The sequence below is a fragment of the Epinephelus fuscoguttatus genome, linkage group LG7 (genome assembly GCF_011397635.1).
Source record: "Epinephelus fuscoguttatus linkage group LG7, E.fuscoguttatus.final_Chr_v1".
In the NCBI taxonomy this organism is placed as follows: domain Eukaryota; kingdom Metazoa; phylum Chordata; class Actinopteri; order Perciformes; family Serranidae; genus Epinephelus; species Epinephelus fuscoguttatus.
In genome coordinates, this window is record NC_064758.1 from 34924028 (window position 1) to 34949092 (window position 25065).

General features: G+C 44.1%; 1 protein-coding gene across 7 annotated transcripts in view; it reads left to right on the forward strand.

Annotated features, from left to right (window-relative positions):
* The window catches only part of camta1a (calmodulin binding transcription activator 1a), a 376005-nt gene that overhangs the window by 287679 nt on the left and 63261 nt on the right, over positions 1–25065 (forward strand). For all 7 annotated transcript variants that reach the window (XM_049581562.1, XM_049581563.1, XM_049581564.1 and 4 more), the window contains one exon: positions 7431–7502. In XM_049581562.1, the coding sequence (XP_049437519.1) occupies positions 7431–7502 (72 nt within the window). The remainder of the gene's footprint in view (positions 1–7430; positions 7503–25065) is intronic.

A 25065-nucleotide genomic window follows, 5' to 3' on the forward strand; every position in this document is an offset into this window, starting at 1 on the left:
GTGAGCCCAGCTGGCTAGCATTAGCATCAACAGACACCGTGTCTTCAGTCAGGGAGACAGACGTGCATGGGCATGTGCATGAGCTTCCTCTGGCACGTGTAAAAGCGCGGCTGTAAACCCCACATCCCCTCGTCTATCTCTCTGTCTCTATTCTTCTTCTCTGTCCTCTGTCTCTCATTCCACTCTTGTCTCTCCCTCTGCCCAGTATATAACTCGTATACCCCACTTCATCACCGCAGTTCTCCTCCCTGAAATGTCTTTCCTCTCTTTCCTCTCGCAGGGCTTTTGGTGTGGCAAGCGGTCAGGGGTTTCTCTCTAACTGCCTCAGCCCTGTTATTGTTTTCCTCTTGAACTTGATGTATAGCTGTGTTTACGCGTCCAGCGTGGCTAATTAATTCTCCTCTTCAGGGCCTGTTTATCAACTGTTTGTGTTTATTTTACAATGAGCATGCTATTTTTAGAGCCGGTCATTTCCATAACACATGCATTTTTCCAAAGCATCATTTGTTTTGCTTTGTTGAGGAATTTAGGTTTGTTTTTCTTTTTTTCCCCCCTCAGCTCGGGCGCAGCCTGCCAATTCATTTTGTAGCCCGCTCAGTTTTGACTGATTTAGAGGCTGCAGCTGGTCCGACGGAGAGGACCGGGGAGATAAATCTAAGCCTCTTTTGATTTATTATGTATAATGTCTCATCAACCGTTGCTTAAGTCTTCAGATGCACTGAAGAATTATACTGTTACAACTTTACAAGTAGTGGCTTATTTAAAGGGGTATAAAGAAGGAGAAGAATCTTAATAGAGAAAGCATTCGCTGGCATAAAAGCCACAGTCATTGTGCCAGCAACATACAGGAGCTGTGCATTTCTCTCTGAATCCAAAATGCAAGAGAGATACTGTATATTATGAGCATTCTGGGCATAGTGCCACCATACCAGACACTACAGATAATTTGATTCCCGCTGAACGATTGGGAGAGAGCGGAGCAGAGCGGCTGACTGTAAAGACAGCAGGTGAAATGCAGAGCATTACGGTATCAGTCGAAAATGAGCTCATCCTCCAAACTGGAAGTGGCACTTTTCAGCCGTAAGTCATCTAATCACGTCTGTATAGAGCCAGAAATCGTTGGTTGATCAATAGTCATCATGGATGCTGTCAATGGCCAGAGTAGCTTGAATCTTGCATGGTCCATGAATCTCTATTGAGTATGGATTTTGCGCTCCCTCCACGGATGGGGTTTGATAGTACCGCCTGATTGGCTGCTGCGTGAGCTCTATTTATGCTGCTGTGCCCCAGGCTGAATCACCTGCCTCAGGCATCCATGTGAACAGACATATGCAAACACGAGCACACACAGAAGTACACACACACAAAATGATACATTCCCTCTAATGAAGCAGTGAGCCAGAAGTGACTTTACCAGGTGGATGTCCATGTCAACAACTGTATAATAGTGCGAAGCAAGTCACTCAATACAGCGAGAGCTGAAAAATTTATGTAAGATCCGACTATGGATTATTCATACTTAGAGTGATGATATGTGAGAACAAATGTTGGCCAAGGAAACATCAGAGGACACATGAGTTGAGTCAGTGGTAAAACTACACCTGAAAGAGATGGCTAGTGGTATGTTATACTAGATGGAAATTAGGAGCTGGACATGGCAGTGGCGCCTACAAGGTGGGCAAGGAGGGGCCATGACACCCTTGATATATAAGGCTGATATATTACTGTCTTTAAGAGGCTGTGGCGCACTCGTTTTTTTAAGCTAGGAATGTAGTGGTATCTTGTGAAACTAGATATCCTAAGGCATGTATTTGTAGCAATCATGTCGGCATAGCTTGTCAGGAAGGGGGCTAAGTAATGCTCAAAATTTGGGCTAATTTTAGGCGAGGGAAAATGGGTCCCTTGAACTCTCATCTCAAGATATCTGACTGAAAATGGGTCCTATGGGTACCCATGTGCCACTATCATGCCACCTCGTGTTTCCAGTAAATGTTTACTTCATTACAATTAGTGTACTCCTCCAAATTAAAACTGTATGTTAGTCTTATTAAGGAAAAGAACAACCAGTCTATTTGAAGAACAATTAATCGCTTATATTGATATATAACATAACATTAAAACAGTTTAAAACAAGATTGTTGTGGAACTCAAAATGTTAAATGTACTGATATTAGTCTATGCACATCAGATAATTAATAATATAAACTGTAAAATAAGAAACCAAAGTATATCAGTATGCAATTCCATGACCCTTCCATTGACATAGTTTTCAGCTAGACTATATATTTCAACAGCATAAGCAAATTACTGAAATTCAGTTATGGCCAAGATTTTCAGTTGCCCCGTCTGGACACCCCTATGAAAAAATTCTGGGGGCTTCATTGGGAAAATAAGGGAGAAAGAGTGCCAGGCATGTTGTCCATGCATGCACCATATTGCTGTGTCCGTGTGTGTGTGTGTGTGTGTGTGTGTGTGTGTGTGTATATGTGTGTGTGTGTGTGTGTGTGTGGGGACCTGACAGACAACCAACAGACGAATGTGTGGCAGCCTCTGACAGTAAGATGTTTGCATCACGGCAGGAAAACAGCAAATTGCCAACATAAATAAGGTGCCACGCTCTGATTAGGACTGTCTTCACACATCATTATGGTCTAATGAGAGTTTCCCCCTCTCTCTCAGTCTCACTGTGACTGCGTGTCTGCTTGCCAGTTTTGCCACCGCCGACTTTGCATTTTGCTAACCCATCTCTAGCTGTGCCTGACACCTGTCAGCCATGATGGATGAATGTAAGTGAGGTGTCGCCAGGGCAACAGGCAGGCCAGGGGCAGCGGTGGCCTCCGGAGGCAGGACAGGTAACCGGTGGTGGCCCTGCCTTTATATCTGAAGGCTTTATTTAGGCCCAACTGTTTATCACCGGGCTGTCTGGCCTGCTTGCCCTGTGTGAACAGCGATCCTGCTCTGCTCAGGACCGCTTTAACACCCCAAAGGGGGGGGCGTGTTCAGGCCAGGCTATAATACCCTCTCATTGGGCCGAGCCAGAGTTTCATCGCCTTGGCCGCTTGCTTGAGTGACAACACCAAATGAATTTGCTGCATCAGTGTCTGACTTTGGAGGACACACGTCGCTGTAACTCTTTTTTCCTGCTGTCTGCAGTGACAGCGCATGAATACATTATGGACATGCTGCTTGTGAATACTTCTAAAAAAAATGGTTATGTATCATTGTTCTATTGTGTCTCATTTGCACCCCCAACAGTAAACCAATAATATATTCATGTGTCTGAATATGTGTGTGTGCTCTTAAGTGCACCTATGTATTTGTTTCACTGTTTTCAGTGTGTCAGCATGCGAAAGCACTTCAAAATTACACACTGGGAAACTGCACTTTTAATGAGAGGATATGTGTGTATGTGTGTATAATTATGGTTTAATTGCTTGCCCTGTGATGTGCTGTCATCTGTCACAGCCCAAAGACAGCAAATAATGGTTCTGCTGCCGTCACTTTGTCACCCAGACGCTCAGCATGCAGAGAGCAGCAGAAACACCAGTAACTGATATGCGTCTTGAATTACTGATAAGCGCTCGAGTATGATGAGCTTTGTGTATGTGGGCGTGCTTGTGCTCTCAAAAGTATCTTGGCCAGCCTTTCTATCTCAGTCTATTGTGATTGTCTGTGTATGTGTGCAGGAGGGTGTGTGCGAGAGTGTAACAGTACGTGTCTGTGCGTCTTTGAATATTTCTCGGTTTAGGAGTGGGTGTAGTTTTTTTGCTTAAGAACTCATTGTCTAATTCTGTTTGTGTGTGAGTGGGCGGGAGTGTGATGGGAGGGTGAGGGTGCACACAAGCTTACGTGTGTGTGCAAAACGTGTTTGATGCCTACTGTATATCGGTACTGACAGGTGCAACAGTTGTGTTATGCTTTAAGCTGCTTGTTTGTCTGGCACGCTGCTTTGTGTGGTTGAGAAATGGAGTAAACAGAGGGAGAGGAAAGCAGCCTGGGGGCTAATTTATTCACTCCCCAGTCGCCCGAGTCGCAGAGGCCTGTTGCACTGGCCCACCTGTCAATCCTGAGGAGCATGCCATAGCCTCATCCAACGGCACACAGCCACCACAGCCCACTCTCAGTGGGCCAAGTGCTTTAGGCAAGAGCAGTATTAACCATGATATATCAATAAACTCTCCGTAATCAGAATTAACAAGACAGCAAGCTTATTTAGCACACAAGCAGCATAAAAAAAGTCAGCCATTTTCTGTGTGCAGCGAATACAGAGTTACGGTCGTATCAGTGTTGGTGTTTAAATGTAAAGTCAAATACTGAGTAGACAGAATGGTAGCATTTCTGTTTGTAAGCACCTTTCTCAAAAGTATTGCAACACATGACTGAAGTGAAACGCATAAACAGTTTAATGCCTTACAGGCCAATGTACCGTATTGCATCACAACTGCCTAATCCCTGAAAAGAGCACAAAGTACAGTTTATGACATAAATACTTGCAAAACTGCACAGTAGAAATGTGGGAGCTGCTAGCAAGTGTAGTTGACTGTAGTAATGTGATGTTCAATGCACTGTGGGAGTGGGAGGAAGCGTCTGTCCGTTGCCAGCGTGGAGTAATGGATGGCAGAGCTATGGGAGTGGGAGGAGGCATACATCCTATTTCAGACAGCTGTAATGGATGAGAGTACAGCAAAAAAATAAGAACGGGAGGAAGTCTGCATGCCTTCACTATCTCAAAGTCTCACACGCAGAGTTCGGTAGTATTGAAACCAGTTCACAATAGATGTGAGTGGAACAATGGAACACCTGGAGGAAGAGTCAAAGCTGATGTGACTTTTGTTGTTTGTGAATTTGGTCATAGGCAGTGGTGAAGCTCCCTGTATAGGTGACAAAGGCGGTTGCCTAGGGCGCCTTGCAGAGGGGGAGGCACTTAAATTGCCACCATCTCATCCCTCCACGCACCCCAAAAACCTTTTCATTAAATTTTTCAAAAAAAACAAACATGACGAGAAAATTATACAAAGATCTGCTGCTAACAGTGGGTCTGTTGTAGGAGGACCACCTATAGTGCATCTAGTTCATCAGTAAGTGATCATCACAGTCAGAACCTTCTAGAGATTTATGGGTATGGTAGAGTGGAGTGTGTTTGGAGAGCATCAGAGTAAGAAAGTAAGAAGTAAGAGGGACCCTTTTTACTCAGAGTTCGCACTTTAAAGCCACTGCAAAGTCCCTTCTCTACACTGCCTTTGCATTTTTACACAGAACCAAATAACAGCAGCATCATGCCGCCCCTATGTGTGATTTTAAACAGCACACTGGCATCATGGAAGCCAGCATGATTGGCGTGACATGTAACACAACAATGTCAGCCTCTAGTGTGATATATAACACATGTGTTGGCAGCACTTTCTAAACAATAACAACAGCATAACATAACAATAACAATAACAATCACTTACCGTCCCTGTAACATGGCGGCTGATCTCTTCCTGTGCTCAGAGGGTATTGAGCTCCTGGACTTCATGTGTTTCCAATTTGTGGACATTTTTGGCTGCTTTCCTTCTTTGAGTTAGCTGCTAACTGCTATTGGCTGCCTTCATATGTCACGCTGGTGGGTTGCACACATAACTAATCATCAGAATGTCACACCAGTCCTGCCTGTGGTCCCATCCTGCTTACGCAGACGTTAATTCGGCCCTATTACTACCTCCGCTACTGACTTAAAGGCGAGACAACTCTGTCCTCCCATTCTACAATTGCACCTTTTATAAAGAACAGCGAGGCGGAATAACGGCGTGATATTCCCGCCTTGAACAGACAGTGTAAAAGAAGTCAAAGTTAAAAAATGAAACAGCAAAAGCCAGACAAAATTTGCAAGATTTATTGTGTGCTACTCATTGTTTGTTAGCTGAGTTGTTTATTTGTGTTTATTTCTAATTAGTTCTTGTTCTTGTTTTTAATAAATACAATAAATATAAAAGATGATAATAATATTTTTAAGGGACGGGTGGTTGAGCCAAAGGCACCAAATGTGCTAGGTTAGGCAGTGGTCATTGGATGTCTACACGTGCGAATGTGTTGGACCCACACAGCACACACACACACACACACACACACACACACACACACACACACACACACACACGTTTGTGCAACTGTGTGATGTGTTTTTTTTAGCGACGTAATGTGTCTCTCACCATGTGCCCAGTCTGTGTAGCTGTGCAGTGCTACTCTGGTATAATTAATCAGATGGTTTGATGTTGGCAAATGAGTGTTTATACAGACTGACTTCCTCTGCAGGCCCTGCTCTTTTTAACTAGGTTTTAGTTAAACAAGACAAGCACATAACACATCTCAAGGCACCTATTTATCACACAGTCCTCCAAGCAATGTAGCCCAACGCCCCCATGCTCCCTCTTCCCTTCCCCCACACCTGCCCCCTTCCCTACTGCCTACCCATTCACGTCTACAGTGCCCGAGGAAACCCGACTTAACTTATTGAACACGCAGCTCCTGAATAATGAAGCTGTGTCATGTCTGTACATGCACACACTTTCCCTAACAGTGCGTGTATCAACCCAGCTTTCTAAACAAAGAGCTATACCAAAGTGGATTGGAGCTCAGCCCTCCCCGACCTGCTTGTTTGATTTATTCCTGTAAGAGCCAAGCTCCCCGTCTTAAGTGCAATCCACCCTACCCTCACCTTTCACAAATATCGCAAAAAATCACTGCCTGTTTCCTGGCTGCTGAGGGTTTGGGGTTGTTGCTGCTGTAAACAAGCAAAAGCAGGCTAGCCATCCCTCTGGGTCACCTGGGAGCCAGGGCCGTGGGTCTCCCAGAGAAGGATTGAAGGAGGAGAGAGGATGGGGAGGAGGATAAGTGCTGCCTTGCTCCTGTTCCTCACTGCACGATGCTTTGTTGCATTTGCCTCTGCTGCCGGCTGGTGAAAAATGTCTCCTGGCCCCTCTGCCAGATACCGGGAGGTGTTATCAGCCCTGCCTAGCTCTCTCCACGGTAACGAGCCCCCAGGCACAGTATTATCTGTTTACGATAAGGATATTAATAACACTGTGCTTTAGTTATGTGCCGGGGTGCCCTGCGGGGTGATGGGGGGTTGGAGTAAGGAGCACCTGAATCATCCTGTCAGGGGGCTTTCTCCAAGCTGGACAGGGTAAGAGTGGGAAAGAGGGAAAGAAAGGAAGGAGTCATGTGGTGATGCCGGGACAGTGCTGACCAGTTAACCCCATCCACTTCCAGGTCACTGTCTTTGTTTCCGAGAACAATAGCGCGAGCATCTGCCTGCAGGTCCATGTGGGCGTTAACGTAAAGAGGGAAGAGGTCAGGGGTTCAGAGGTCACAGCTGTCATGGTCAGCAGAGAGGTCAGCCTATTGTGTGTATTTTACTGTAGTGTAATGTCCTCTTTTTCTCTCTCCAGTGTCTGTATGGCTGCTACGTCCACTCCTCCATCATCCCCACCTTCCACCGTAGGTGCTACTGGCTGCTCCAGGTAAGAACTGCTCTCCTCCTCTACAGTTCACCACACTTTAGTTTCACCCTCAAACTCTCCCAGCCTATCCACAAGAACTTGAATGAGTTGCATGATATCAGTTTCCATTTAGCTGAAGCATTTTCCTTTGACAGCCGGCAGGCAGACATCAACCTCTCCCCCCACTCTGCCGCCTCCCCCTCTCTCTCTCTCCCTCTCCCTCTCCCTCTCTTCTCTTTTCTCTCCCCAGCCTCCATTTCCCCTTATCTTTCCCAGTCATTCACTTTTCTGATGGCATTGCCCATACACGCCGTCCAGCACGAGGGCGGTATCTCAGTCTGCTAAAAGCTTTGCCATCTCCCCTGTCTAACAGCTGCAGTGATGGGCAGTAAAAGCGTGATGGAAGACATTCCCCGTACAGTATAGTGTGCTTACAGTGGGTCGTCAAGTCCGCAGGCTGAGAGTGGTTGTAAATAGTAGTCCTTTGATCACCTCCCCAATACATCTCATCATTCTCGTTTAGCATGGCAGCCATTATTGTTGGAAGGTGCCTGATACGTACAACCATTCACACACACAATTTTAGGGGAGCATAAAGCACACACGCCGAGAATAGGGCTGTGTGGTGCCGCTGCTATTTTCGTCTATATATCTGTCTATTTATCTATCTGTACTTCTACGTCTTACATATATTCTAGCAAACAACATGTGGAGAAAAAGCATCTTTGGGATAGATACACTTTGGCTAGTATGCCGCCAGTTCAGTTCCTCTAAGCTGTATTTTCTGAAAGACAAGAATTGTCGAGTCACAACATCCCTGCTGTACTGAATAGACCCAGAAGACAAATTCATCTGTAGTCTAACCAACCCGCCGTACAATGTCTGTTAGCAAAAGAGAGAGCAGACCGGTTGGGAAAAGACAAAAGGGAAGAACTGGCCTGAACAATGCTTAAATACTAATCAAAATAATTAGAGTGTTCCCACAGCAAACAAAAGCTTTCAAACAACAACTGTTTATTTCTCTCTCGCTCTGTCTGTTGGCTCTGTGTGTGTTACAAGCAGTCATAACAACACGAGCAGACAAAAAGCATGTCTCTTGCTGTCTTTCTGAGTTCAATCAGCAAAGCCACTCAGGCTATTTTCACTTATATATTTTCCAAATGATTAGAGGTTCTGTGTTTTATTAAAAGAGCCTACCTAGTGAAAGCAAGAAAAACAATGAAACAACAGTATGTGGAATTTATCACTCTGATTCTGGAAATAACACAAGACACCATGGTATATGTTTAGACTTTGGGAATGATCAGAGGAAGCTCTTGTACTGTTTGGTGAGGCTGCATATTACCTTTAATCTGTTTCCATTTGCAAACTGACAGGGAAATCTTGTGTTGTCATTTTGTGGTTTTATTAGGAGCTCTCTTAAAGGAGAGGTACATGTTTTCTTTAAGTCTTAATACAATAGTGACATTCCCATGTGTGCATTAAAATACTGGCTGCTGTAATGATTCCTCCTGTTGATATTGGACAAGAAAAGATCCCATCCCAACACCACCTCAATATAAGAAATGGTGAACAAATCAACAACAAATGTTGTATGCAAAAAATGTATTCCATACCTCAGTCAGTAAAGTGTGTAGCTTCCAAAGTTACAGCCTTTCTGGTATAAAATTCTCTTTTGTCATACTGAAGGCTGTAAATTTGGAGACTGATTTGACCAATGGTGGAAAATGCACTACATTTGTTACTTTAGTTGCTAGTCAAATTACTATTTTGAATAAATATGCTTATGAAATACAATATATTGTTAAAGATAAAACCAGTGGTTTCCCATTTTCTGATCTCTTACAAGGTAACTTTGTACCTGACCTAATGGGAACTAATTTTCCGTAACTGCTTATCCTATTAGTGGTCGAAGGGGTGCTAGAGTCTATCCCAGCTGACATTGGGTGAGAGGCAGGGTACACCCTGGACAGGTCGCCAGACTGTCACACAGAGCTGACACATAGAGACAGACAACCATTCACACTCACATTCACACCTATGGACAATTTAGAGTCACCAATTAACCTGCATGTCTTTGGACTGTGGGAGGAAACTGCAGTATCTGGAGAAAACCCACGCTGACATATGGAGAACATGCACAGAAGGGCTTCCCCACCCTGGGTTTGAACCAGGAAATCTCTTGCTGTGAGGCGACAATGCTGACCAATAAGTACTTGAAATGTTTGAGTTAAAATGCTGCGTACACATTAATGAATTTGTATTAAAACATATGCTAACACTTTAGGTGAATGTATCTACATAAGAGTGACATGACACTGTCATAACTATGACATGACACGGTCATGAACTCGTCATAAAGTGTCATTTGGTTTTAGTAATGACAAGTTGACATTGTTTGGGTTGTCTTGATTATGACAACTTGACATTAATCAAAGTGACATTACCAGAAGTTGTCTTTGTCATGACAACTTGACATTAATCAAAGTGACATTACCAGAAGTTGTCTTTGTCATGACAAGTTGACATTAAATTTGTTTGGGATGTCCTTATAATGACAACTTGACATTAACCAGGATGACATTACCAGAGGATGTCTTTATGTTAATGTCAACACTGTCAACTTGTCATTACAATAAACAAATGACACTTAATGACAGCAGTCATGAACATTTATGACACGTACATAATGTTTATGACAAGTTCATGGCAGTGTCATGTCATCCTTATGTAGATACCTTCAAGTAAAGTGTTACCAAACATATTCTGTAATGTGTAGTAATCAGGGGCCATTTTTTTCTGCAGCAGTTTTACCTCTGATACTTTCTGCACGTTTTGCACATGATACGTGTGTACTTTCACACTTTCGGATTTTAAATGCGGGATCTTTAATTGGACTAGAGTGTTTTTGTATTGCTGTATTAGTATTTTCATTTCACACACAAGATGAACATTTGTAAATCACTTCGTCATGCTGTTACCTTGAACTCATCAAGAAAACAGATTGTGTACTAGATTTAACAACAGCAAAACTATATCAAAACATGCATTTTCGTAAAAACCTAACCATTTAAATTTGAACTGTAAGTGAAAATTATCTGTGCTCTCTTAAAGTCAGACTTCAGTACTGTGTTTTTTGTGAAAGTGCATGTGTTTGCAAAGTACTGAGCATGCTATTGAATAAATAAGACTTGGATTATACTGCACGAGTTGTGTGAGAGTTTGTAAAATGATGTTTTGATATACTTTGCTTTTGTGAAATAGTCCTCGATCAGTCAATCAATAGATCCCCATGTTAGCTGTTTTCCTTTGAGACATGCAAAAAAAGTTTCAAGGTAACACGGCATGACAAACTGATTTACAAATGGACATTTTGTCAGTGAAGTATTCCTTTCAGTAAAGGATCTGAAAACTTCTTCCACCTCTGGATTTGACTAATTTAGACTACTTAATTCTTATACTGTAGCTTCAGTTGAACTTGTAACAATGCTTTTTTGAACAGAAGGAGGGATGTGGAATTTGTCTCCTTTCCCTTATATTGGAATTGCGTCAGTGAAAGACTCCTCATGGCCACTATAGAGAGGAAAAACACTTGCAGTGCTAGACAACTCTTTCAACATACAGGCATGTGGGTATTGTTTTAAGACAGACGTTTTTAAAGTGAACCTATCTTTTAAGGTTTATTTCAGACCTAAAGGAGTGCAACCAGGAGATGAAAGCGTGCGTACACACAAAAGAGGAGTAATGCAGAGAGCTGGGGGTCAACCTGGGTCACTCGCTTTTTAAAACCACAGTCCTCATTTTCACAGCCTCTTTCTGCCAGTTTCAGCATACACACACGTAAACACCCATCAAACTTTCAGGAGTTCACCGACTCAACTTTTATTTTTTTTATATATTGCTGCAGAACACAGCTACTGGGTTAGTGAATCCCTGTCCTTCACCTCTCCTTCTCTCACACTGCTCAGTAGATCCCCTTACATGAGTCACAGGGCCCTGGTGTGCAGCTAACACATCTACCCATTCAAAAAAAAAAAAAAAAAGGAGGACCTTCTGCTACGCAACAAACAAAAAAAAAACCCCATTTATTTACAACCAAGTATTTTCTTAGAGACGGTGCATTTCTAGAGCCCCAGATTTACATCTCTTTTCAGGCAGTTTATTGCCGACCATCTGTGCTGACAGGAAACCACAGTCACAATGACACTAGAGGTAAAAGATTAGATCACTTCAGTCCATATCTCCGCAGATGCAGATAGACCTTCAGCACCTCTGTCTCTTCAAGCCACTTTCAGTCAGACAACTGACAGTCAGCCCTGGTCTCTCTTTGTCTCTCTTTTTTTCCACCTTTCTCCAGTCTCTGAACCCTCTGTCCCTGACTCCCTGTGTACCATTTGCTGTGTCCATATGAGATTTGCAGGCAGTAGTCTGTCAACAGCAGAGCAGCAAGGAGACTGGAGCTCCCAGAGCGGCAACAGGGAAAGGTCACCAGTGAGTGAAAAATGTAAATATTCAGCCATCCAGCGGCCACAGTCACGGAGAGACAGGGATGAAAATAACTCCTATTACACAGCACCAACAGGGAGGGAACACAGAGGACAGAGAGGGTAGAGACAGACTGTGAATGAGAGAGCAAGTGAGATGGACACAACTTTTTAAAAGTTGGGCTAAAAAAAAACACTGAAGGGTGAGCTGGAGAGAAAGATAGATTTAAAGATTTGAAGGAAAAAAACAGCAGAATAGAAAAGGAGAAAGGGGACAGTGTGTATGTGTGTGTATTTTTGGATATGTGTGCGCAAGAAGGCGAGAAAGACAGACAGAGAGAGGTTGGTGAAAGGTGTTTTAGGGAGGGGGGTTTAGCCTGTGGGTGTGTGCCTCTTTATCCACTCTTTATCCACTCTTTATTGAGTCAAAGCCTGGGTAATGAGACAGGGGACGGGAATGAAGACCTGCGAGGGGGGTCCTCCCTCACTCCATTCATTTTCTTTTGTTCTTTTCACCTCTCACTCTCAATCTGCTCATCCCCACCACACTACCTCCACCTCTCTATGGCATTAGACCACTTTAAAATGTCTGGCCCATCCCTGCAAATGGCTGAGACTGAAGAAAAGTACCACCGCAGTTATCTGGGGTTGCAAACAATGAATCCAAATTGCTGCTGAGACAGAGAGCTGCCCAGAGCGGACTGTGTGGTTTGTCACTCAGAAAAAGTTCCCATTTCAGTGGATTTGGTGGAGGGAAAAAAAGTGGGCTCTCTGCCACACCATGGTATATTTTCAACGCAATCTCATCATTACAATCATAACAATATGTATCTACTCTTTAAATGTCAGTTACAGCTGGAGTGTAAAAAAGCAGATACTTTAAGAAATAATGGAAACCAGTAAATCAAAAACACACTATAATAGCTAATTTGCTATATTACAAACTTCAATGTGTCAGCTACGGAAAAAACTGTATTTAAAGGTATACTATGCATGACTGGCGGCACGGTGGTGCAGTGGTTAGCATTGTGGCCTCACAGCAAGAGGGTTCCTGGTTCCAACGTAGGGTGGGGGTTCAAGCCCAGGGTGGCGGAGCCCTTCTGTGTGGAGTTTGCATGCTCTCTCTGTGTCAGTGTGGGTTTTCTCTGGGTACTCCAGCTTCCTCCCACAGTCCAAAGACATGCAGGTTAATTGGTGACTCTAAATTGTCTGTAGGTGTGAATGCGAGCATGAATGGTTGTCTGTCTCTATGTGTCAGCCCTGTGATAGTCTGACAAACTGTCCCCACCCATTGCTCAATGTCAGCTGGGATAGGCTCCACCCCCCCTGCGGCCCCTAAGATAAGCATCTGCAGAAAATGAATGAATGAAATGGATATGCAAAATCCACCCCAATAGGCTTTGTGTCTTTTGGATGCCTGCTGCTTATGGTCTGGCACGGTCATTACCTTGTTATAAAGCTCCAACCTCACTTGAGCACTGTCAGGGTACGCGCCCATAAACGTCCTGAACACACATAATAAGAAGGAAATTTTAAAAATACAGGAAAACAGCAGTCTATGGAATGGTAAATGGACCTGAACTTGTATAGCACCTCTCTAGTCATCTGACCACTCAAAGCGCTTTTTACACCACAAGTCACATTCACACACTGGTGGCCGAGGCTACCATACAAGGTGCTACCTGCTACTTAGTTTTTAACACACTCATACACTGATGGAACAGCCATCGGGAGCAATTTGGGGTTAACTATCTTGCTCCAGGATACTTCGACATGCAGACTGCAGGAGCCGAGATTACTCTGAAAAAATACATTGCCACGCGCTTCTAGTGGGTCGTAAGTGATCATTAAAAGAGATTACTTCAATATAAGTATAAATTGTTTTTTAGGAAAATCCTGCGTAGTGTACCTTTAAGTGGTTTTATGAAATATGTACAGGTTGCAAAATTTAAATGCAGTCACTCCACTGTTACAAGTGTGTAGCAACAGTTCTAACATGTCTAAATTATAAATAATTAATTAATTAAATGCTCAAAATGAAAAAAGATCATTAATCATTTATGTTACCTTGACCATTTATTTCTTTAAAAAAATAATGACCACCTTTTTTGATCCTAGGCTACATGACAAAAAGCAGGGAAGCCTCAAATTATAGTTCACATTGATGTCCGCATTTCGACCTGCTTTTCCATTGACTATTAGCATGCAGTCTAGTTTATGTCGGTTTGTAGGTTTTTGAATTATGTGAAAGTATTTGGTTCAGAGACGGTAGTAACAAGGCATTAAAACCATCCCCAGTATTACCAGCCATGTTTTGACCTCATGTCAGCGATCCTGAGTGCTAGTTTGGCATGTTAGTTATTTCTGTTTTTAGCTTACAAAACACTGATTCTTATAATACTTGTTTGGCTTCCTGGATATTTGATCTCAGGGCAGTATTCAAAAAATACAACTGATAAAGTTTTACCTAAAAAAAACGCTTAGTAAAACCTGGTAACTTTCTCTGGAAGCTTCAAACGTGGCTCCTTTATTCGTCCCATGCTACATCTGTCCCTGGCCTCCCCTACCTCTCTGCATCTTTCTTTCCATCCACAAGCTGTCATGACACACAGACAGACACACACTCACTGACACCGAGGATCTCTCCTATCCCGGTGGCACTGATTGATTCTATTGCTCCGTGTCCCCTTCTCTTGTTTAGTGCTAATCGAATGTAATTCCCTGCCTGCACCTCTCCATCAAATCAGACAGTGGAGTTTGCGCTGGCCGACAGGGGCACAGAGGTGGGGATAATTATGATATTAATACGGAGGGGGTCTGAAGGGAAACTTCATTTGTCCTGCCGCCTGCCACGAACACAGAGAGGGGTCAATAGCCTTTCCCGCTTTTCCTACTTTAAAGAGGAGGAGAGAGGCATGAGATAATGAAATGACTCGTAAGGCAGGAGGGAATGCTGACGACCTTGTTTCTTCACAGCTATCACTTTCTCCCTCTTACCTTCCTCCTCTTAGGCCACTGTGCTCTAGTCTCTGTCTCACATGAATACATTATTAATATCACCATTCACTGCAGTTACATTTTTCTTATTACATTAGTCCTTCAGAGTATAATGACTTTGGAACCACTTGAATTAGTGTTATGCAGGAAAATGAGTTGTCACTGTTGTCCCTGTGATCATTCCAGCACTATTAGAGAGTATTTCAGCTATTTTAATTTATGGAATAATTCAAAGGTTACTTAATTGGACAGGCAGAGTGATAACTCTGTGATTTAAGGGAACCTTGAGCAGTGGAGTCTGTGTGATGCTGTCCGTGGTGCTGAATCGCACTCTGTTCTAACCTTTCTAGCTGTTCACCACATCAGAGTGCTTATTTTTTTTGGCTGATTTATCAAAAACCACCCAGACTCTTTGAACTCCCATGCTATTCCCCTCTCATAACAAGCCCACCAATCTCCAAAGATCAATACACCTGGCCAATGCTGTCAGCAGATCATGTGCAGGGTCCCACACATGCACTCGTTGCGCCTCACGCCACCACATCGCCAGTCGGGCCAGAGGCCTCTCTTACTAATTGAATGGGAAAAGTTGAGTAGCTCCTTTGCTGCAGTGATCCGTCATAGGTCGGTGTGCAAGCAGGATACAGTAGCTGCAGACCGAGAGCCACATGCCTGCAGGCGAAAGGCAGACAGATGGATTCTTTATATCTACCAGAGTTCTCTATTCATTCGGATCAGTTTAGTTGCCTCTGTGTTGAGCACTGGGAGACAGGTGCCGGATTCAGAGTGGCTCAGGTGATGTGTGATGACGGAGCAGAGCTGTCAGGTCCAGATTCACATCAGATACGTCCAGACTATGCAAGGCTACATAATGAATATTTCACTGAGATAAATCATGGATGAGCCTGGGCACCGTTCTGTTGATTTCACTGAGAGGGTAGAGAGGCAGGAAAACCTGGCGAGGTTTTGACTGGCTGTCTACAACCTCAGGGCAAATGGAGGCAGTAGAAATATAATTGCCTTTAGCTATGCAGGCTGTTGTTTGTATCAAGTGGAAATGCACCTCTACAGAGTATGAGATTAGATTTATAGCATATGAATTTGACTCCAACACCTGACATTGCTGTTCAGCTCAAAACGTGAAGAGTGGACTGGCAGGAGAATGGGTGGCAGTATATAGAATTTGAACGTGTGTCTGTATCTGTCAGCGTGCGCACATGCTGGCCTGCGTGTGTGTGTGTGTGTATCAGGCTTTGCCGTTCTGTTTCTGCGCTATGGTGGGAGACCATGATGCTCTCAGCAGCATGCTGCTGCTGGCAGGCCCCCACTCTCTCTGCCATGAGGAGAACAGCTGCTTCACGAGCATGTCGGGGTGTGAGCCATGTCCCCGTGGCTCCCCTCATCTCCTTCGCTTCTCCTCCTCCTTGTGTGCAGTCACACAGAAACAGTGCATCTGACATTAACCCTCTCTTACCTCTCTACTTATAAACAATCAAACATGTCCCACTCTCTGCCATCACTTTTCCTCTAGTCCTCTGAGCACCTCTCAACTCTCAGAGACAACACTGAGTGAGTTCTGAGTTGGTTTCTGCCCAAAATAGTGACACTGGGGCTTCTGACCTCTAAACAAATTGAAGGTTACTCTGGTGCTTAATTAATGGCCCCTGCTGGAGCACTCTCTCCCCACATGAAGAAAACGAGAGAGAAGTTGAGCTAAACCCCAGAGGCGCACAGAGCCTCCTCTCCTCCTGGCAGACTGATCTGTTTCTCAGTGCCTGCGACCTTTTCTCTAGGCCCGTCGCCTAGCCCACCAGCACGGCCAATTATCACAAATCCCCCGCCGCATTTGTCTTGCCATTTTCACTCTGCGGCCAAAGAGGCGTGCATGGCCATAGACTCATGCAGCCTCCTAACCAGCCTCAGCCCAGACGGAGAAACAGAGGCCCACAACAGGTATGTGGTGCTTAAATAATTCAGTTATCCTGAAAGGTTAAGCCTCTGCCAGTAAGACGAATTGACATTCATCTTGCTCCAGAGTCATGGGCCCCATTTTTTTAGAAGGAGCCACCATCGACGTGTTTACATTTTGTGACTTCCGAGATTGTTATTGACACCAATATTTTACTTTTCCTGGTGTCTTTTCACTGGATAGCTCGTGATCTTGGTCGTTGGTGTAAGTTGGTCATAAAACTCAGTCTGTTTTTTCTCATCTTGCAACAAAATCAAATATGTTTATTATATTCCTAAGTTTTTAGTCTTGGCTCGTCCAGATAGTGAAAATTCGGCACTAAACAAGAAGCAGCAAAGCATGTAGAACATAGAGGGGACTCTGGGGAGGCAAGAACATGAACAACTTTTGGTTCTCTTGGACTGTGGAAAAGGAGAAACTGGTGGAGTTGTGGAGTGAACAAAAGTCTGTGTTTAATTCAACTTGTATCTGATCCACCAACCAGCATTTATTTAGTGAGAAATCATAATTTTTGAAACAGTTCTCCTCTTATTCCCACAGTCTGCTCCCACTACAATAGCACAGCTAACCAACTGTGAATGTTTCTGAGTCAAGGCAACAAAATCCAAAATGTAAAGCTTATACTCATACAGTTTGTCTTTATGGAGTCTATTGGTGCTGAATTTACAGTTGCCTTTTATCTTGTGTTTCTAGAGTTATGTATCTTTGTGTACTCATAAGGAATCGTTAACATGTCTGGTGTAATATTTTCCACCAGGAGCTGGTATGTTATAATCTCAAAAGGAATCTAGCAATCTTGCAAATAGCGGCCCTGCAAGTTCCCCAGTCTTTGTAAAATCTTATAGTGTGTGACTAAAAAACTCACAGTCTTTAGATATGAGAGGGTGTCAGACTTTAGTCTTTAAGAAGTATTTTCACAGTCTACTGGTGTATGGTAGGCATAACCAGAGCAGGAATCAAATGTCTGAGTCCCTTGCCGATAATGCGAGCACTGAGATTAAAATAGCTCTAAAACTGTAAGCTTGTTGAAGAAACCTCAATCCTGATTTGATGTAACCCTCCGTGTTGTACTCGATGAGCTTTCCCTCCACAAGTCTTTTCCTGCCTCCCGCCATATGAGTCCCTGTGCATCGTGTCACCAGCCAGGCTTATTTGTGTTTGCGTCCTGCCTGTGCGTGTTAGAAAGCGGAGGAGATCAATGGCTCCACGCTAAGTCTGTTCAGTGCTGTGCCAATCTCTGCGCCCCCACTCATGTCAAGCCACAGATCTGCTTGTGTCACTACGCCGACTCAGGCGTGATGGCAGAAGTGTGCGTGCATCTCCCAGCTTCCCAGAGAACACTGGTCACAGCTAATGACCAGAACTGTCCGATTTGTCCTGCCCTGATTACTCCTCTGAGCCCCAATTAGCCGTGGATGAGGGCTGACATCCCGACACGATCACTTGGATGTGTCATAGAGGCAAAGATGAGACAGGGAAGGGAAGGATAGAGGTAAGAGGGAAGACAGGGAAAGTGTGGTCCTGAAGACTGAGGAGAAGAGCAAAGGCGAGCTGTGGTAATACGGGGCCAGAGTCATTCACTCTGCATTCAGTCTGATATCGATCTCAATTCCCCTTTAACCAGCCACCGCTCATCAACATACACACCAACAGCTCTGATTGCAATTTCTATAATTGCCAATTTTCATTGTGAAAATCTGTCTATCTGAGGGCGTTAGCTGCATCTGGTCTGAGAGAAGCTGATTTCTCTGTGGGTTAGGGATGAAGAGACTAAGGACTGTTTGTGGAAGAGATATAAGATAAAGATAACGTATTGGGCCAACGTGGTTGAATCAATTTATTAGATGAATGAGAGTAGTGAAGTTCTGGGAGCCTCAAAGGTATTTTATTATGGATAAAAACAATGCCATTCGTTCCCCTAATTGTCAATAACAATCTCTGTTATGAACATTGTTTTCATCTGTGTCTTTGCCTTATATCCCCTTCTTTTAATCTTTTCCTTTCTCTTCTGCTTTTTGTTCTGCTCTGACCCCCACCCCTCATTCCACCGCTCTATCTGTCTTTATTTCTCTCTGCCACTGTCTCCCCAGGATTGCTGAGCTTTCTCCCCTCTGCAAGTTTTGAGAGAAAATCTCGCTATTTTTTTTTTTTTTTTCTTGGCTCTTGCTCTCATTCTCTCTCAGTAGGGGGCAGTGGAAAAGTAACTACAAGGGCACATAAAGCCTTCAGAGTCAAACCAGACTTCTTTTAGTCTTTTTTGATCTGGATAGATGTCATATTGAACACACATGCGCACACACCCTTCAGTGGGACGGCTCGGCTCCTATCTCTGTCTGCTCCCCCATCTCAAAACTCGCCCACACAAACCTGAGAAGACACGGAGATTGAGAGGAGGAGGGAGGGAGGGAGAGAGAAAGCAAAATGTAGAAGGGTAGGAGAGGAGGAATGGCAGGAGGGAAGGAAACAAGGGGTGGGAGGGGCGGAGGTGCTTTGAGAATGGGGGATTAGAGTTGGAAGATTAGAGGTAGAAGATGATATCATTTGGTAGAGATGAGCGGGAGCAAACGAGCAGTGCAAATCACCCGACGTTAACGAGCTGCCTCGTAAATTACTGCAGCCGAGTGTATGCTTGAAGCTGGATCTGGATAGGGCTGCGTAGTGCAAGGGAGGCATAACGCTTGTCTTAATATTATTTACTGCCCCCTCCCAATTTATATCGGTTGTCTCCCATAGCCCAATATTGGCCTCCTGTGGCAGCATCAGAGGATGTTTCCTTATAAATAGTGGGAGGTTTTATTCAGCCTGAGTGCCCCCTGTGTGGCCCATCCTAACCCTCACGCACTCTGCAAAGGAGAGACTCCCCTCCTTTTGGATCCCAACAGGGGAGAGCTACAAAAAAACAAAACATAAAAAAAGTTGGCTTCCCCGGTGGCTACTTCAACTCACATTTGACAGACTCTTCCTCATCTCCCTGTAGTGTTTACACTGTTTACCTCCTAATACAGAACCTGTAGCAAAGCACAAATGGGGAGTTATTTAATTATATTAAAATGTTGATTTTCAATGAAATGTGATTTGACTTTTTTTTCCTTGGGTGTGCTAAAATTCCTTAAACCACTTAGACAAATCCAGCAGGGATTACAGCAGTTCAGTTGAAATGAACGTGTGTATAAACCTGCATGTTTCACACTGTTCTCCAGGGGAGGCAGCCCGACAGAGACAGGGAGCGAGAGGCAGAGCCAGGGTGGGATATGGATGGCAGAGAGTTGGCGTCTCTCTCTTCTTGTGCTCTTAAGGCATGAGGGAGGTAGAAGGGGGGGGGGGGGGGGGTTGGGGGGATATACATGTCTATTTTAGCCAGGAGCCCAGCAGCAGGAGAATGACTTTCATTGGCTGGAGTCTAAATATTACATGACTTCCTGATGGCAGTGTGCTGTCTGAGGCGCTGTCTGGCCTGGTATTAACCTGTCCGGATAAATCAGCCGTTTACCCAACTCTGTTCGTCTATCCAAAGCACCGTTTCCTCCCTTCTTACCTCATTTTCCCTTTTTTTTCCTGTGACCCTTCAGCTTCACCTGTTTCTCATGCACCATTTCTGCCTCTGGACTGCTCGCTAAGGTGCAACCCACTTTGTGTGTGTACAGTGTGTATATGTGGAGTTACTCTGTGGTCCTCTGCCAAGGCCCCTAACGTCATATGCAGCCTGGCAGGTGACAAATAGTTTTTTAATTGCTTGCACCAGGAAAATCATTAGTCTCTTCCCTTTCCTTGGTGGGACCAGGCAGGACGTGTGCGCAATAATAATAGCCTCAGTCCCGTTTCCCGCTTCCCGCCTGCTATTTTTAGAACAGGTATTTTAAGGGCCCTCTCTGTGTATGCTATGCCCGGGTGTAAATGTATATGTGTGTACGTGCAAGTGTGTGTGAGTCCGCAGTAAGGGTGGGCTAAATGGTCCACGGGTGCTTTTCCTTGCTTGTGACGGAGGAGAGACTGTGTTTGTCAACCCTGCTCCTGCCTCATGAGAGTTTTTCTCATTGCTGTTGCTATTCCCCAGCCCCTGGGAGCGTGCTGTTTGTCTCTGTGTATGTGTGTGTGTTTTTGTATGTGTGTGCACCTCAGTGTCTGGCAGGCTCCGGCCTAGGCCATTGTGCTCTAGTGCATTACTGTAGCAATCCACCGACACAGCGGCCAGCCAGATGAAGCCGTCCAGTTTATGGAGCAACCTGCAAACTCCAGCTGCTTTTGGTTGGGATTGTGCTTAGTGGTGAGATATAGTATTGATTTTCTCTCCTCGGTGCCCTTGCCATCCCTGCGTAGATATGCACCAGTGCTCAGCATCCATTCACTGAGAAAGCGGAGAGAGAGAGAGAGGAGGGGGGGGCAGAGGATGATGTTTATGTGACGATACTGACCCCATTCGTTCGCATGGAAAAGGCGTGGAACGTGAGGGCGGCTAGACGGCAGAGGGGAATTGAGTTTGCGAGGCTCAGATTGCAAGATGAACCCTGAATTTGATTTCTGTGTTATACAAGCATTTGTTATTATATATCTGGGCGTCTGAGGGTGTCTGCGTGTCTGCATTCTTGTATGGGCCTATTATGTGTGGGTTTGTGTGGATTTATGAGTGTGTGTGGGTGTGTGTGCACATGTGTGTGTTAGCAAGCAATTTGGATCTGTGTGCTGTTGATGTTTGCCTGCTTTTTTTTTCTGCCCTTGGTTTGAGTCCCAGTGGGAAGCCATGTTCAGCACTGTTCCAAAGCCATTCACATCCCACTCTCCCTCCACTCCCTGCCCCCTCACACCCCACCCGACCTCCTTTCCTATAACAACATGGTGAAATTAAATACATGGTCAGTCATTATTTGAAACATTTTTTTTGTGGAAGCTCCCCTGGCCGCACTGCAGCGGTTAATGTAAGCGCCTCATTACGCAAAGTATTTCATACATAAATGATATAACTTAAAAATCTTATTAAGTATTGTATGAAAAATATTAGTGTGTGACCTTTCTGTGAATTTGAAGTCTGGCGCTCATAAAATCTTTAAGCAAAGAAAACTGAACTGAACCTTCTAGGCTGTCAGTGTTAATAATACCTTTAGGTGTGCACTACATCAAACATCACATGCACACGCACACACACACACACACACACACACACACAGATTCTTCAAACCATTAAACTTTGTAGTAAGTCTTCAACAGAAAAATATGATGCAATCAGTATCCACAATTCTCATTCAGACTCTTCAGTCCTGCCCAGCGTCCCCTCGACTGAAACAGGATTTATTTTTTCATACACTAAGCCTAGAGCTGAATGAACAATTAAAGGGAAACTCTGGTATTTTTCTCACTGGCCCACTGGCACAACAGTTTTTGATATTGATTCAGTATTGAGAGATGGCGCTGCAGCCGGCAGCGGTAAACTTCGCTACAATGTAACCACTCTGGGCAGAAGCACCCCGTCAATTTATGGCCATTAAAAATGCTTGTTTTAACCACTAACAGGCTCAGATTGTTATTCTGAGTGTCTTACAACATTACGAAAAGGACCCTACGGGGAAATGAAACCTTTTTCTGTACCTTTTGCTTGTTCCAGTTTGTTTTATGTCTAAATCTGGCTAATGAGAAGTCTTTGGATCTCAGGAGAGGTGACTCGTTGTAGAAAGAAAACTTAGAGATGGAGAGAGAAGTGCCGGTGATAGTTTGTTGTGTTGGAGTACAGAAAGCACATCTTAATCTTTTCTAAAAGATTTTCAGTGACATGGTTGAATATTTAGCGGATTCCGACAATGTGGAAAAAGTCCACAAGATTTCAGAATGAGGCCTCTCCCTTAGCAAAACTCGGACACAAAACGGACTGGAACAAGAACAAGGTACGGGAAAAACTTTTCATTTCTCTGTAGCAGTGGCGGCTGCTGGTCTTTCAAACAGGGGAAACTCACTTTAAGTTTACATCATAAAATTTGTCATATTGTAGCGAGGCAGTAACTCGAGGCACTCTGTCAGAAGACTCCTCTTGCAAATATATGTATATATGTGCATACACCAAGCGTCCTCTCCCGCCTACCGCTCCATTAGGTCCCAGGGAAGCTGAGCCTCCCTGGAAGTGACGATTTTGTCGCATTCAACCAATGACCGTCTTGCTTTGCTGCATGAAAAAAATCCTGCTCAGCGGTGTCTCACTGGAATGCTTGGAGGCTCCGTGTCCACTGTGCTGACACAAGAATGACAGGGAGGTCGCATTTGAAAACTGGTGATAAACAGCTGATCTTTGAACATTAGTCACTTTAGCCCTGTTAGAAAGGGACTAGTATTACCTGGTGACCTTCAGTAATTTGTGAAAGTTGAGGAGGTCATCTGTGATCTCAGTCATGTGCTAATCTGCCATGTTCGTAATTTGTCAAGTAAAAATTCCACCAACCATATTTTGCTAAACATCATATGATAATACTGATCCTGTGCAAATCAACATCTTGGTGCTTTGGGGTTGTATTATAATTTGTACTCAGCAACAGATGCATATCGCTCATACAGCTAGCTATAGATTCACTGTGCTGCTCAAAGGATACTGCTGGCAGCTACCAGCAACTTTTAAGGTGGAATGATTTTTTAGCATGTTACTAAATGCATGATTTCTGGTCGTGAATCAATCAACACACCTTTAATGTCACTCTGACCATTCAATGTGTTATTATTGTCTCTTTTGCATAACGTATGCTTAAAAAATGGATATGATTTCAACCAGATTACCGGTATGTGAGCCTAGTGTGGACATAGAACTCTCTATATCCACACAAGGAGAAAAAAAGAGGCAAAGCATCATTTCCAGTGCACTCCGGCAGCACTATACCTATGCCCTTGACATCATATCCAAGGGATAGTGTCAATAAATTCAAGTAAAATACAGACTGTGCTTACCAGTGTAAATGCGCTGCATGAATCACAGACATTAGGGGGTAATTTCCGCATCAGAAAAGGTTCCATGGTAATACTAGTCCCTTGCAAATAAGGCTTTAGACATCGAAACATGGGAAAATAGGGTCCAGGTTGAAAAATGTCTGAGTTCCTCTTTAAACATGTGTACTGTGGGTGAGCTGATATCAGCCATATCACTTTACATCCTAATGAATAAGGATGCAAACGTCTCACATGTTTGCTTTATCTGGTTTGCTCAACAACTGATTACCCCTAGAAAGACTGCAAAATTGTTTCACTGTGTTTTAAGTTTATTGGGAAAAAATGTATTGCTCAGTTTTGAAGCGTGGGCATGGACAAAGTCATATTTTGCAGCTTTTACCAATGATTAATGAAAGTGAATCAAAGTGAAAGTGAACAGCCCTTGAAGAGATTATAAAAATCTCTCTCGTATCACAGTTCATCATACACTCTTGTTTGGTGGCCCACATCACAAGTGTCACAAATTTGGTGGGCGGGGGGGGGCGAGCCAAACAGCTCAAAGCCACTACTTTGTATATGTATATGTATGTGTGTGTTTGTGTGTGTGTTTATTTGTGTGTGTATAATCAGGTTGTGTTATCCAAGCCAAGCAGCCCTACCCTGGCAGTGCTGAGACTGGGGAGACCCCGTCTCTTTCCAGATTCATCTCTCCAGCTTTGTTTGACTAAGTAGTGCCATGGTGTTGGTGTTGGAGAGGGCTGGAGTGGCAACAGCAGCAGCAGTGCAGCGTATGCGTGGGTTGCCTGAGCCAGTGGGGCTTGGCACAGAGAGGCAGCATATGTTCATGGCCAGCTTTCTTCCTCCTCTCCCATCTTTTTCTCTCTCTCTCTCTCATCTCCTCCGTCGTTCTCGCTCGCTAGCTCACTCTTGATAACCCTCATCTTTTCCACCCTCCCGTTTTTCTTTCCACTTCTTTTGGCTTTGCGCATCCTGGTATCACCTGTGGGAGATGGTGTAGTGCAAAAGATCAAAAGGCAGTGGGGATCCCACTGTCCCCCAAGGACAGCCCTCCATGTCTCACTAATGCCACATCCCCATCTTCTAACAGAGACACACACATGCACTCCTCTTTGTCATTTTGTCACCTGGCATACGATCAGAGAATATTCGGTGCAGCAGGTAATAAGTTGTGGCTGTGAGGGGGCTCTCTGCTTCATTTTTTGATGCCTTTCCAAGG